The 15,149-nt window shown below is 39.1% G+C and overlaps 1 protein-coding gene across 1 annotated transcript in view; it reads left to right on the forward strand.

Moving 5' to 3' along the window:
- The window catches only part of sdc2 (syndecan 2), a 53,039-nt gene extending 40,902 nt beyond the window's left edge, over positions 1–12,137 (forward strand). Inside the window, exons 2-5 of the mRNA XM_077195721.1 lie at positions 3,083–3,197; positions 3,281–3,441; positions 4,292–4,412; positions 10,483–12,137. Coding sequence (XP_077051836.1) covers positions 3,083–3,197; positions 3,281–3,441; positions 4,292–4,412; positions 10,483–10,646 — 561 coding nt within the window. The 3' untranslated portion in view covers positions 10,647–12,137. The remainder of the gene's footprint in view (positions 1–3,082; positions 3,198–3,280; positions 3,442–4,291; positions 4,413–10,482) is intronic.
- The last annotated feature ends 3,012 nt before the right edge of the window (positions 12,138–15,149 follow it).

A 15,149-nucleotide genomic window follows, 5' to 3' on the forward strand; every position in this document is an offset into this window, starting at 1 on the left:
GTGCCACAGACTCTGTGCTTCATTCCCAGGCCCTCGAGTGGGAGTTATGTTGACCACATTATGGGCTTTTTCAAGGCCGGGTCTGTATAGACCATCACGAACTGGGTCGGACTGATGCTGGTTTCCATGAGGCCTGTAAAGTTTAAACCACTCCACCAAACAACACAAAGAACATGATTAGCACTTCCACAAAAACCTCCAATGATAGTTAACACACTGTCATATGGTTTAATGATATTTCAAAATCTGTGTTGCACTTGAACAGTGTGATTAACATTTGACAGGGATATTTAAAATATTGTTATACTATCCAAACTAATTATTCCAGTAGTGCATTCTGGAAGGCAATTCACAAAACCACATAAAAAATAAATCTGTGCTAAACCCTGTGTGTATTGTAAAGTGTAATTACACTTAAAGGGTTTTTCATACTTATATAATATTTTATTTTAGTTATTTTATATAATTTTTATATAATATAAAAATATTTTTTTTTATATAGAAAAATATAATTTTTTTTAATTACTATTTGAATTATAATATATATTTTTTTATTGTATTTTATTGAATTTTAAAAATATATTATGAATAATAATAATAAATAAATAAATATTCATAGTGTAAATATTTCTACATTTAAATGTACGTCTGCCTTTATATTTTAGAAAGTAGGTCCCTCACAAGAGGATCATCAGATTTGTGCATTTGTGGAATCGATAAGTCAGTGATCTGAGATTCTTCACTGGGACAGTCTGTCTCCACACTCCTGAATACACTCTTTAAATGCATTAAGTGTGTATGTCTGAATATCTGCACGTTCTTATTTGCTCATCACTTGATGAATAACTGCTGCCATGATTGCTAGAATATGCACGCAAATGCCTCTCTTAATAAAACCCTGTTTAATAGTGCTTGGTTAATTGCACCAAGGTTAAGCAAACGAGTGAGTGAGTTTAGTGAATACGGAGCAATGCATAATGAGTCATAAGTAGGTGTGTTTGCACTGGAAAGAATAGCATTGACATAATTCAAGCATGACGCACTGCCATTTTAGCACATTCACATGAAGGGTTAGTTGTGTTTTTGTGCCACTCGCAAAAGTATTGCAAATATTTAGTGAATGCTTCACTTTCAGAGATGGTGCGGTAGGGCTCTTGAGAATTAACCCGTTGAGAATTAAGAAAGTTCCTTTAAAATGTCCTAAAGTTGCTCTGGAGAAACGGCTGAGCTTGCAGTTCGTTCTGAACTCTCGGTTGTGGAGCAGAATTTGCTTGCGTGTCTGTGCTTTGATGAGAAGGTTAGGCTGTGTATAATATGTGTTAAGGCAGAAAACATTGACTTTTAAATTTCAGCTGTAAAAGCCCTAACCCAGAAAGGGAATACTCATTCATTGGGTGGCAAGATGGGCAGTTTAGTAGTTTCAATTAGGTTTGGGTATCGTTTTCATTTTAACGATTTCGATTCTGATTATTGATTCCGATTCTTATCGATTCCTAATTTCAATTCCAATAAGGTAAAAAACAAAAAAAAATGTAGATATCATTCACATTTAGTCTTACTGCAAAATATTTAATTGTAGCTGAATATCATGAACAAAAATCAACAGGCTGAAGAACACTTACGTTTGAACGTTTGCCTGTGGTTAAAAAATAACATAGAAAAAACAACTAGCCTAACGAATATATATTCCTAGCATTATTAAAGACAAACAGTCCGTAATTAAAAAAGAACAAATAAAAAATTAGCAATCGAAACAAATAGATACAACTGAACAAAGATACGATCGAAATAAACAGCGTTTTAAGATTTTCAGGTATAGAGGTACAGAAATTAATCAAATGTAAAATAAACATTACAAATATAGTTACAAAAGTTATTCAGTCAAGAACAAATTAATTTTCTCTTTGCCTTTTGTTTTTTGATTAGTGTTATTATAGAGATTATATTCTTGCTGTCACTTTAAGAGTTGCCCAATATAGTTACACACGCCTGGATCTCTGAAAACACTCTCGCGCTTGAATGGGTTAAAATCACATTTAAATGCTCACAAAGGACTTGATAAGAAGAATCTAAATTTTAATTTTATAACAAGTATCCGATTCGTGACTTCAAGTATTGCCTCAATTTTGAATTCCCAACTCTAGTTTCAAACACATTACGGAAAAAAAACAATTTCATAACCTCTGAGTGTCTGGGTTTGAGCAATAAGAGACAGACATTGAAAGCCGAAAAACAGCTTAATCTCCATTTTTATCTTTATCTCTGCAGATAGCAGTGATAAAACGTTGCAAAACGCCTTAAACGCTAGTGTAGACAGAGAGCGTCTTTAAACGAAACGCCGTATTCAAATGTATCCGGATTAATGTAGAGACGTTAGGGGCTTTCGCACCGGAGGAACCTTGTCATATTCCTAGATCTATTGGCGATCTTATGTTCTTATCTATCTAGATCTTCTGTTCGCACCACAGGAACTAGGAACGATTTTAGTTCTAGGAACTCCTTTTAGAGGAACTAATTTACTCCTCCTTCAGAGTCGGTCTAAACCAGCGCTATATGAGCTATCCGTGACGGTAGTGTTCGCTGATTGGCCGAACGCACGCGAAACACCAGCACACGCCATTTAAAAAAAAAAGCTGTGTAAACCACACAGATTATAGCCTATATATTTACTCCAGAAACTAACTCTACGAACGTGTAAAACAGTGAGAGATGAGCCTCTTAATCTTTACGCTGAGGAGAAAACCAAACACATCTTTTAGGAGACCGAGAGAAACATGATTATGTATTTCTGCTCCGCAACACTGGACGTGAAACACACGCCATACGCTTATAACTTTCCATAACTCTCTACTTTCGATGTATAGCAGTTCTATCTACTAACGTTTGAGACAGGACTGTTAGACAGATCGTTCTTAGCGCTGTCAAAATAAGTCACAACAACAAGCGTGTCTCACGTCACTTCAGAGTTCCTATGGGAACCACTAGTACTCGGGGAACCATCCTGGTGATGAGATCCTAGAACTATCCGGTGCGGAAGCCCCTGTAGTCTTAATCTCCATTTTGATCTGTTTTATCTTTGCAGATAGCAGCGTCTGCGGCCAAATCTCCGTCCTTGACCGATGACTTATACCTGGAGGACGTCGGGTCGGGAGGTTATCCTGAAGATGACGACGACTTCAGCTCCGGATCAGGATCGGGTAACGAGAGCCTCATTGATTCCCGGTGCACATTCTGATCCCTTCGTGTTGGATGTGTGTGAAAGCATGTGTGTGTGTTCCAGGAGTTGGAGAGGATATTGTGGAGGTGGCCACAGTAAACACACTGTTCATCGTGCCTAAACCAGAGCCCACACAGGACTCCACCAAAGACTTCACGCCGAAAGTGGAGATATCGACGTCACGCGATGCTCCCAAAGACACGAAGAAACGAATCAGTATAGAGGTGAGTGCCGGATATAAAAACTTGCTTTTAACAACCCTATACTTTTTCCCATCTTCAGTGTGTAATGTTGCTGTTTGAGGATGAAAAAGCTCCAGTTCTTCTCTATATCAGTGTCAGTGTTTCTGAACTCCTGAAACGCCTCCATTGTAGTCTTGAGTTTCTTCCGGGAACGAACACGTCACAGTATTCCTCATTATAATAATTCATACGCAGAATAAAGGGGCGGGGCCTGGTTGAGTTAGTTAGTAGTGTGTTAAACTGGTGGTTATGGTAAGGGGCGGGTCATTTCCCAAACACACTCGAATCGCTCGACTAATCACAACAAACTGCTCCAGCCGACCAATCAGAGCACAGTGTGCTTTTCAGAAGGAGGGGCTTCATAGATACAGGAAGTAAACAGAGCGTTACTGACAGACTGGGAAGAGAGGAGCCGCAACAATGGAGAATATGAGGAAAATAATCAACATTCAAGCAGGAAAACCTGTTCTTGTAGAGCCTGAAAACAACATCAAGACTCAAAATAATGAATATGGCATGACTAAACCTTAACCTTGTCTTCTGAAAAACAAGTGTAAAAATGAGCAATGGCTTTAGTGCAGTGGTTGATTGACAGGGTATTAGAGGATCCTATGTTTTGTGAGATGGATGTGATCACCCGAAACCATCTTCGGACGAGGTGTAAGTGGGGTCTCCTGGTCACAGTCCATCTCTGAGTGTAGATGAGATAAATGTGCAGTCATGCAGAGTCCAGCGCTGTCATAAACCGAGTGTAACACGTCCTCTTCTCTCTCTCAAAAAGATGCTGACATGGCATTAAATAAAACGATCTATCTATTTTCTCTCTCTCTAGTCTCTTGATCCGGTCACTGAAGACTCGCGTCGAAACCCCGTCACGAGCACCACAAGCCTCCCTCGATCCCCGCTGGAGGTCCAGTCGGAAAATCTCTTCCAGAGGACTGAGGTTTTGGCAGGTCTGTGAATTATTATTATTATTATTATTATTATTATTGATAAATACTCCTGTTACTTAGTTACAGCAGCACTGCAAGACACTTTTGAGTATTCTTAGGAAATGCAACCATATTAAATAAAATGTGTATATATATATATATATATATATATATATATATATATATTAGGGGTGTAACGAGATCTCGTTTTACGAGATCTCGCGAGACTAAAACGCCACGAGATTTCTCGTCGAGGTGAAAAGTTGTCTCGTGAGTTGTCAGTGTGATGGAGCCTGAGGGTGAACTTCGTATTGAAGATCCCCCTGCCACTTTTAGATCATTTGTGTGGCAACATTTTGGTTTTCCTGTGGAAATAAGAAACGGCAAAAAAGTGACAGACAAGACGAACACAATATGTAAACATTGTAAGAAAACAATGCCGTACACCGCGGCTAACACGAGCACTATGCAAAAACACATACAGAACCACCACAGCGCTCTACTAAAACTAGCGACACCTGTGACGAAAACATTAAAAGGGCAAACAACTCTAAATGCCTTTTCATCTCTGCCACCGTCAAGTGCAAAAGCCACGGCAATAACGAGAGACATCGGAGTTTTCATTGCAGCTGATTTGAGGCCATTTTCTGTGGTGGAAAATCTGGGATTTCGGCGACTACTCCACACACTGGAACCGAGGTACACAATCCCATCACGCACGCATTTTTCTCACACTGTGGTCCCAAACCTCTACAAAGAAGCCAAAGTCAATGTTGTACAGATTCTGAAAGAGGCAGAAAGCATCGCCATTACGACTGATGGTTGGACTTCTAGGTGTACGCAGAGTTATATCACAATTACAGCCCATATAATCAACAGCGACTGGGAAATAGTCAATTTTGTACTGCAGACTCGCCCACTTTTTGAGTCACATACAGGGGCAAACATTGCTGAAGTTTTACAAGCAGCTGTCGCTGACTGGGAGATTAATAAACCAAACCATAGCATTGCAGTTGTGACTGACAATGCCCGTAATATGGAAGTGGCTGTGCGTGAGGCAGGATTAGAGCCGCACATCAAGTGCTTTGCACACACGCTAAACCTCGCTACCCAGGCTGGCCTCGGTGTTGCGCGCGTCACTCGGTTGCTTGGGCGAGTAAGACGAGTAACAGCTTTTTTTCACCGGAGTTCAACGGCTGCCGCGTTATTCATCTCAAAACAGAAGCTGCTACAACTGCCACCGCACAAATTAATCATGGACGTTACCACCCGATGGAATAGCACTTTAGATATGCTGGTTCGTTACCTGGAGCAGCAAGCTGCCATATCAGCAGCTCTTACCAGCCCTGAGATGAGACAAAGTGCCCGTAACATTGATACTCTGGACAGCAGCGATATTTTGAATGCCGAAGACCTTGTGAAGCTGCTGAACCCTTTAAAGACAGCCACCACAGTCGTATGTGAGGAGAAGAGCCCCACAGTGTCTCTCATTGTGCCACTGAAGAGCATGATTGAACAGAACATGGCGCCAAATGACGGCGATTCCCCCACCGTGGCAGACACAAAAAGAGCAATCCTCAGTAATATTTCTGGGAGATACAGCGGAGATGCATACAATTTTCTGTTAGAGAGCACTGCGCTGGACCCTAGATTCCATACTCTACCGCAGCTAGACCACGACCAACGCGAGTCTGTCTTCCTGAGGGTGCAGAAAAAGGCAGAACAATTGCAGCAAAATCAGGTACATCAATTTGAATTGCTTTACTCCGTTTGTAAGTGTGGAAGTGTGTGTGATTTTTTTTTCCTACTAGATTTATGTTCCCAGTACCAACTGAAAATGTTTAATGATATTTGCAAAGTGTGTGTGTGTGTGTGTGTGTGCGCGCGCGCGCGTGTGTGTGTCTGTATTAGAAACATGACAGCATCAGACTTGGGTGTGTTTGTGTTTAGAGGGAGAGGGGGGACTGATTTGCTGCTTAAGCTTAAAGCCAGTGTTTCTGCTGTTTAAAGACCACAGGTGAGAAGAGTACAGAGAGGAGAGAAGAGGCAGCAGCTCACTGTTCCACACATGGAGGAGAGGAGGCTCTGGGAGTCGAGTCAGAAGAGGGAGAACCTGCTTCCAAGAAGACAGCGCTTGAGGTTCTACTAGGGGACTCTTTCTCTAAGACAGACAAGTCCAGCAGAGGGACTGAGAAGGAAATTGATCTCTACAGAAGAGAGGCCACTATCCCTCTCAGTTGCTGCCCTCTGAAGTGGTGGAGAGAAAACAGATTTAAATTTCCTTTGCTGTCTCCACTTGCCAAAGCATACCTTTCAATCCCTGCTACCTCTGTTCCAAGTGAGCGTGTTTTTTCTTCTGCAGGAGACATAGTTACTGCCCAAAGGTCTCAACTGCTGCCAGAAATGGTCGACATGCTTGTATTCTTGAAAAAGAACATGACCATATCTTAGGCTGTTCTGTGTAGTTAATTTATCTCTTTTTCATGCTTGAAGGAAAATTTTGTTTCTGTTTGCACTTGTAGCTTTGAGAGAGCAGTACTTTGATTATGGATACACTTACTGTTAGCATTTAAAGTGTATTTCTGTTACTATATATTTATTTTATTTATACTGTTTTATATTTTTTTCATTTTATTTTTTTATATAATTATTTTTTATGTTCGATTTGTGGAAAGGAGTTAGATTTCTCATGTGGAATCGCACAAGGGAGAAGCCAGTTGTTAGAGTTTATCGCAAAATATTTTGCAGTGTTTGCATGTCCTTTTGCTGCATAGAATTCATTAAAATAGAATTCATTAAAATATAAGTAAAATAACATTCATTACAAGTTGATTTCAAAATGCACCTAAATTGTTTTGCATTTTGTGATTTTCAGTTGAATAAAAGACTATTTTCTATTCATATATTTCATCATTGAGGATTTCTTAAAATTGTGTAAAAATCTCGTCTTGTCTCGTTCTCGTGAACCCAATCTCGTGATGTGTCTCGTCTCGTGGAGTAAGCGTCTCGTTACACCCCTAATATATATATATATATATATATATATATATATATATATTGATATACATATATTTATTATTCATTTTTACACACACACACACACACACACACACACACACACACACACACACACACACACACACACACACACACACACACACACACACACACACACACACACACACACACACACACACTGTTCAAACGTTTGGGATCAGAACAATTTTTTAAATGTTTTTTAAAATCTCTTCCATTCACTAAGGCTGCATTTATTTGATCAAAAATACGGTAAAACCAGTGAAATATTATTCCAATGTAAAACTTCTATTTTCTATGTGAATATATAGTATTATATAGTATATAATTTATTCCTGTGATCAAAGCTGAATTTTCAGCATCATTACTCCAGTCTTCAGTGTCACATGATCCTTCAGAAATCACTATAATATGATGATTTGATGCTCAAGAAACATTTGTTTATTATCAGTGTTGAAAACATTCATATTTTTGTGGAAATTTTGTCAAGATTCTTTGTTTCAAAAGAACAGCCTTTATTTAAAATATCATTTTTTTTAACATTATAAATATATTAACTGTCACTTTTGATTAATATAATGCATCCTTGCTGAACGAAAGTATTAATAAAAAAAAATCGTACTGACCCCAATTGAGGTCATTTTGAACAGTAATGAACATTTTTAGAATAATTTTGCTCCTATATTAGATGATTTCATTTAGGGATTCTTGCTAAGAGTTCATGGTTTCCTAAACCGGCGTTTCATCTCTCACTGGGGGTTTCAAGAGTTCACTGCACATTCGAGTCTTAGTAGAGATGCATTCAGAGCATGTTTCTTTACAACAGATCAATTTCTTAAAGTGCAAAGGTCAAATTTTTAATTTAAGCACACTAATCTTTAATATCCTGTGAACCACAGTGAGAAGAAGAAATCATATCTTCCTGTTTTGGGTCGACACACTTCCTCATGTCAATCTCTCGAGCCTCCAGCTGCGTCGAGAGGTTCCTTATTTAATTATGGACATAATCTGCGTCTGCTTTGTGTGAGACACTGAGTCCGACAGGGATGATATTTCACATGTACTGTGACGCCGTGTCCTAACCAGACGTGATGCGATAAGATTCAGTTTGCGTGTCCACAGCAGAAGTGACACGAGTATGAGATGCGTCAAAATCTGCTATACAGAAATAGGTAGATCAGCCTTTTCTAATTAGGCTAATTATTTTCTAATTATGCATGGAATGAGCTTCAAGGTATATACTACACATGAAATATGTACCATCTCTCGCTTTGTTTAAAAACATCCTAAGGTCTGTTTTTATAGAACGGTGTAAATGTTTTAATAGTTGATTAGGATTTGTATTGTCTTTTAGATATGGGTATTTTGCGTTTTTTTATTATGTTGTTATGTACTACTTTGTCATTTTTGTCTTGTGCTGCCTATCTTGACCTGGACACCCTGGTAGAAGAGATATTGTATCTCAACTGAAACTTCCTGGTTAAATAAATAAAAAATCTATCAAAAAAATCAATCAAAACCCACAGCCAATCAGAACAGCGTGTGGGCGGAGTCTTGCAGTAATATTGATGGGGCACAAGTAAGAAAATGGATAAGTACATAATCAAATTCACAAATATTTCACCATTTAAACATTATTAAAAATACATACTGAGTTACAAAAACAATCTATGTTAAAGAATACACTTGTTTGTTCAGAGTTTGAACGTTCTTGTTTCCATTAGTTTAATTTCCAGATCTGAGGTGAATTATCCATTGTTGCTTTTACATCTACAAAGCTGGAGCACTGAATGAAATTCAGAGTCACATTACACGCTTTTAACATTAAATAAAGCACATAAACAGAACCGGAGATTATCATTGCCACACTTTGTGTTTGTTGTTCCAGCGCGACGTTGCAGAAAAATAGAAACTGTTTCAACATGCACCAATGCTATATTTTCTAAATGTCATAATTTGTTAACAAACAAGTATTAAGTACTTGTAAACAAGTATAGGTTTCATCCTAACCCTAGTACTTTAATGAGCTCATTGTATCGGCATTAAATCACTACATTGTTTAAATTAATACATTTTTCGCTAACTGATTTTGTATATGTACATTTCTGAATTACATAACTTAGACCGTTTCCTCTGATAACAGATCACTGTAAATTGTAATATGCACTCATGCACTTTCTGTAAAGCTGCTTTCAAATTATGTGTATTGTGAAAATCGTGAATTGAATTTCTAAAATGGAATCGTCACGTCGCTTTTGCGTCTATTTAGGACAAAAACTACGATTAAACGACAATTCCGCCCAAAAATGAACCTAGGGCTAAATAAGCGTTCTCTGGGATGCGTTTTCATGATAATCGAATGTACCCAGTTTTAAGATTAGTTTTAGCTTAACCACAGATTAGCTTGTAACGCTAGTGTATGGGGCATCGAAAACTCCACCTGCAAACCGAAGCATTGAGAACTTTGTAAGTGTACAGACAGTTTAATAAGAAGATACTTTATAAAGACCGTTCACTTCAAAACAGTCTCGACCAGTCGAACCACGAACGCCGTGCTACGTGCTGGTCGATAGCCACAGTTCAGCTCACGTAGCACGGCGTTCGTGGTTCGACTGGTCGAGACTGTTTTGAAGTGAACGGTCTTTATAAAGTATCTTCTTATTAAACTGTCTGTACACTTACACAGTTCTCAATGCTTCGGTTTGCAGGTAGAGACCCTCATTATGCTAGCGTGTTAGTGTGGGGCTATTTTGAGCCTTGTTAGTGCTATTAACTAGTGATTTTTATTCATACTTATTCGATGCCCCATACACTAGCGTTATAAGCTAATCTGTGGTTAAACTAAAACTAACGATAAAACTGGGTACATTCGATCATCATGAAAACGCATCCCAGAGAACGGTCGACTCGGTACCCTTGTGTTATTTAGCCCTAGCTTCATTTTTGGCCGGAATTGTCGTTTAACATGGAAAAGATGCTTTTTATCTTGGTCGTGTGTTAGGACACCAAATGCTTATCTTGACTGAAATAAAGCGAGTCCCTAACTCTGTTGCAGCTGTGATTGCTGGAGGAGTGATCGGCTTCCTCTTCGCCATCTTCCTCATCCTCCTGTTGGTTTATCGCATGAGAAAGAAGGATGAAGGCAGTTACGACCTCGGGGAGAGAAAACCTTCTGGAGCGGCCTATCAGAAAGCCCCGACCAAGGAGTTTTACGCATAAACTCGCTTCAACGACACCAGTGATGGTCTGATATCAGTGACTACGACAAACTCCTTCTGCATTCAAAAAATCGCGATCGAGGAAAAAAATAAATAACGTAAAGGAAAGCTTTTTGCATAGAGTATTGTAATTAAGACCTTTTCTTTCCTCTTTTTTTTTTTTAAAAATGCATTTTTGGCAAATCTCTCTGTATTTAAACATTATTTTCTGTGTATTTTGAAAAGGCTGAAAAGAAACCCGATCTGTAAAGGCGAGGACATCCGCATTCGTCTTCTGTCAAAGGAGCTGTTTTTAGTCGCTGATTACTTTTTAAACTGTAGCAGTATGTATTTGTAAAGAAACATTTTAAAGTGGAATGATTGAATATAATTGTTCTGTATCGGTCCTGATTTAATTTCTCATCCAGCATGTGTGATGTTGATCATAGGTGTTTCATTAATTTATCATTTTCTCAGATGTTGAACAATGCCTTTCTGTCGTCTGTCTAATAACTCTTCAATGTTTCCCTGCAGCTCATTGGATTATTTCACAGGTTCGGTGTTTATTGGTGCTTAGACCTGAAAACACGTCAAAAGCCCCGTTTGATTTGAGCTTGATCGCCGCTTGAGTGTTTGTAGGTTATGAGGAACGATCCTCTCGTTCATCAGTTCTCATCATGGCGACTCTAAATCCCTCAGATGTTTGAAAAGCGTCTGGTTTATTGAACTGATGATCCCCGAGTCGGACTGACACGACCTGTCCTCCTTTGATCAGAGCCGTTCTGATGTTTCACTGATGAAAGCCCGCGTTTATTCTCACGTCACACTGCAGTGATCGCTTTTATTAGTTGGTGGAGAGAGTAGATCTGATTTGTTCTGTTACAGGAGCCGCTTTACAAACTGGAAACTCGAAAGCACCAATGAAATCAGGAGTTTCCAGTGTACTAGCCGTTCAAACGCTCACTGAAAACATTACGGAGGCCAGTAACGGATCAGTGTGACAGAATCGCGCTCTTTAGATCCGTGTAAAGCGTGAATCCCTGTGTATTTTCCCTTCCCAACTGTGACCAACACCCTGTATGGATCGAAGCAACAAAGCAAAGGTACTGAGAAACATCTGCAAACCCAAAGACTCGTTTGATTTCCACATCGCTGTGTATTCCTTTGGCCACATTTGAGGTTTTTCTTTTGTTTTAATTGTTAGCTGTTAGTTTTGTTTTTTTGAGTATACATCTGACCTTTGCATTCAATTACTTATTCATGTATGGGAAAAAAATCTATATAGAATTATATATAAATGTATATTCATAAATGTTTTAAACCTTGCCTTAAAAGTGCCTACCATCTGGAAGCGTTTAGCCGCGACACGGTTTCGTCATGAATGGCTAGAGTTGTGGTTATTGTGTTATTAGCACAGCAGAATGAAATGGTGACTTTTTTTTAGTTGTACAAAGCAGACAGTATTGTACCTATAAGTTAAAACAACACTACTGAATAAACATTGTGGCCTAAACTTGCTGTCTGTCGTTTTTTATCTTTCTCTGTACATTCATTCATCTATCTATTGTTCATCCATCCATCCATCCATCTGTTAGTCTGTTGTTCTGTGAATCTGTATCATTCTGTCTGTCATTCATTTTGATGTTCGTTCTGTCTGTTATTCGTTCTGTCTTATTCGTTCGATCTGTCATTTGATCCGTCTCGTTCGTACTGTGTTGTTCATTCTGTCTGTTGTTCGTTGTCCGTCGTTCGTTCTGTCTGTTATTTGTTCTGTCTGTCGTTCATTCTGTCTGTCAGTCTGTTTTGCGTTCGTTCTGTCTGCCTGTCGTTCTGTCTGTTGTTTGTTCTAAAGTTCGATTTCTGCTATTCGTTCTGTCTGTCGTTCACTCTGTGTCTGTCTGTCTTTCGTTCGTTCTGTCTTTCGTTCGTTCTGTCTGTTGTTCTGTCTGTCGTTCATTCTGTCTGTTATTTGTTCTGTCTGTCGTTCATTCTGTCTATCAGTCTGTTTTTCGTTCGTTCTGTCTGTCGTTCTGTCTGTCATTTATTCTGTCTGTTATTTTTTCTGTCTTTCGTTCGTTTCTGTCTGTCTGTCTTTCGTTCATTCTGTCTGTTGTTCGTTGTCTGTCGTTCATTCTGTCTGTTATTTGTTCTGTCTATCGTTCATTCTGTCTGTCAGTCTGTTTTGCGTTCGTTCTGTCTGCCTGTCGTTCTGTCTGTCGTTTGTTCTGAAGTTCGATTTCTGCTGTTCGTTCTGTCTGTCGTTCTGTCTGTCAATCGTTCTGTCTTATTCATTCAATCTGTCGTTTGATCTGTCTGTCGTTCTTTCTTTTGGTCATTCGTTCTGTTGTTGTCTGTTCTGTCTGTCGTTTGTTCTGTTGTTCATTCTTTTGTTCGATCTGTCGCTCTCTGTCGTTTTTTCTGACGTTCGATCTGTCAATTGTTCTGTCGTTCGATCTGTCGTTTGTTCTGTCGTTTGTTCTGTCGTTCGATATGTCGTTTGTTCTGTCGTTTGTTCTGTCGTTCGATCTGTCGTTTGTTCTGTCGTTTGTTCTGTCGTTCGATATGTCGTTTGTTCTGTTTTTCGATCTGTCGTTTGTTCTGTCGTTCGATCTGTCGTTTGTTCTGTCGTTCGATCTGTCGTTTGTTCTGTCGTTTGTTCTGTCATTCGATCTGTCGTTTGTTCTGTCGTTCGATTGTCATTTGTTCTGTCGTTCGATCTGTCTTTTGTTCTGTCGTTTGATCTGTCGTCTTCTGTCGTTCGATCTGTCGTTTGTTCTGTCGTTCGACTGTCATTTGTTCTGTCGTTCGATCTGTCATTTGTTCTGTCGTTCGATCTGTCGTTTCTTCTGTCGTTCGATCTGTCGTTTGTTCTGTCATTCGATCTGTTGTTCTGTTTGTCGTTCGATCTGTTGTTCTGTCGTTCATTCTGTCGTTCTGTCTGTCGTTCGATCTGTCATTCTATCTGTATCTCAATCTGTCTGTCGTTCTATCTTTCCATTTTATCCATCCGTTCGTAAGTCCATCCGTATAATTATTTCTATGTGTTGAAAGCAAACCATTGAAGGGGCGTGTATAAATAAATGTGTCTGGAATCTCTCGCACGGACTGTAAAATGTGAAGTGAAGGGATTTCTGCTGAGAGCGTTACACATGAGCTCAGCAGAGCAGATTACCTCTGTATTTATTAATCTTTATTGGTTCTCCTCTGGGATTACTGTACTGCTGCTTCTCTTATTTAGATCAGTGTCAAGGTGTTCTGGAATATAAATTACTGACAATGTAGAAACACACTTCTGAATATTACTCTATAACATCTTTGCAATGTTTGGATTCTCAGCATTCTGTATATTTCTGTATTATTATTTACTGGAAGGGCTTTGTAGTTTAAGTTTTATTCTTGAGAGAGAGAGACTCTGAATGAAATAATGAAATCCATTGGAAAAAGGCTGTGATTTGGGATGTAAACATTAGTATGCTTCTCAACACTCCATTCTCTGTGTTTTTTTTCATTGACGCTGTTTTCCCATATAATGGCAGGTCAAGCCTGGCCTTAGCCTTGGCAGATGAACATGATCTGGAGCATCAGTCTCATCAAAACATTCCTGCCTTCTTTCTCATCCATTCATCTGTGCTGATTATCAGGCCTGGATTTACGGTGCCCAGTGTTTGTGTGTCTGTCACAGTGTCCTTTAATTTATAGGGGTGTCTCTCAATAGAGAGAGAGAGAGAGAGAGAAAGAAAGAGAGAGCATATGGAGCACAAAAGGCTACCGGGCTTCTCTGAGAAACAGGGCTGATTCAGTAAAGAGGACAACGGCATGGATGCCAAACCATGCAGAAACTTTAAGGAAATGCCATCCAAAGTAAACATACTTTCAGGCTTCATAAGAGCTTATCCATTGCTGTTCACTCTGTACATGCTACCTTTAGGAGATATTATTAGGACGCATGGCATTAGTTTTCACTGTTATGCTGATGATACTCAGCTCTATATTTCTTCAAGCCCTAACGAAAGCTACCAATTCCCAAAATTAACGGAATGCAAAGCAGAGATAAAAAAACTGGATGACTAGTAATTTCCTACTACTTAATTCAGAAAAAACAGAGATTTCTAATTATTGGACAAAAAATGTCCTCACGTAATAATTCTATAATTCTAACACTTGATGGCTGCTCTGTCAAGTCTTCGTCGTTGGTTAGGAACCTGTGTGTGTGTGTGTGTGTGTGCTCTTTGATACCAATCTTTCATTTGAAAGTCACGCGTCTAGTATCCGTAAATCCGCATTTTTCCATCTTAAAAATATATCTAAATTACATAACATGCTCTCATTGACAAATGCTGAACAATTAGTTCATGCGTTCATGACATCAAGGCTAGATTATTGTAATGCTCTACTGGGTGGTTGCCCTGCACGCTTAATAAACAAACTACAGCTGGTCCAAAACGCAGCCGCTAGAGTTCTTACCAGAACCAGGAAGTACGACCATATTAGCCCGGTTCTGTCAACACTGCATTGGCTCCCTATT

The sequence above is a fragment of the Siphateles boraxobius genome, unplaced genomic scaffold (genome assembly GCF_051911475.1).
Source record: "Siphateles boraxobius isolate OS27281-9 unplaced genomic scaffold, OSU_SipBor_1 35, whole genome shotgun sequence".
Classification (NCBI taxonomy): Eukaryota; Metazoa; Chordata; class Actinopteri; order Cypriniformes; family Leuciscidae; genus Siphateles; species Siphateles boraxobius.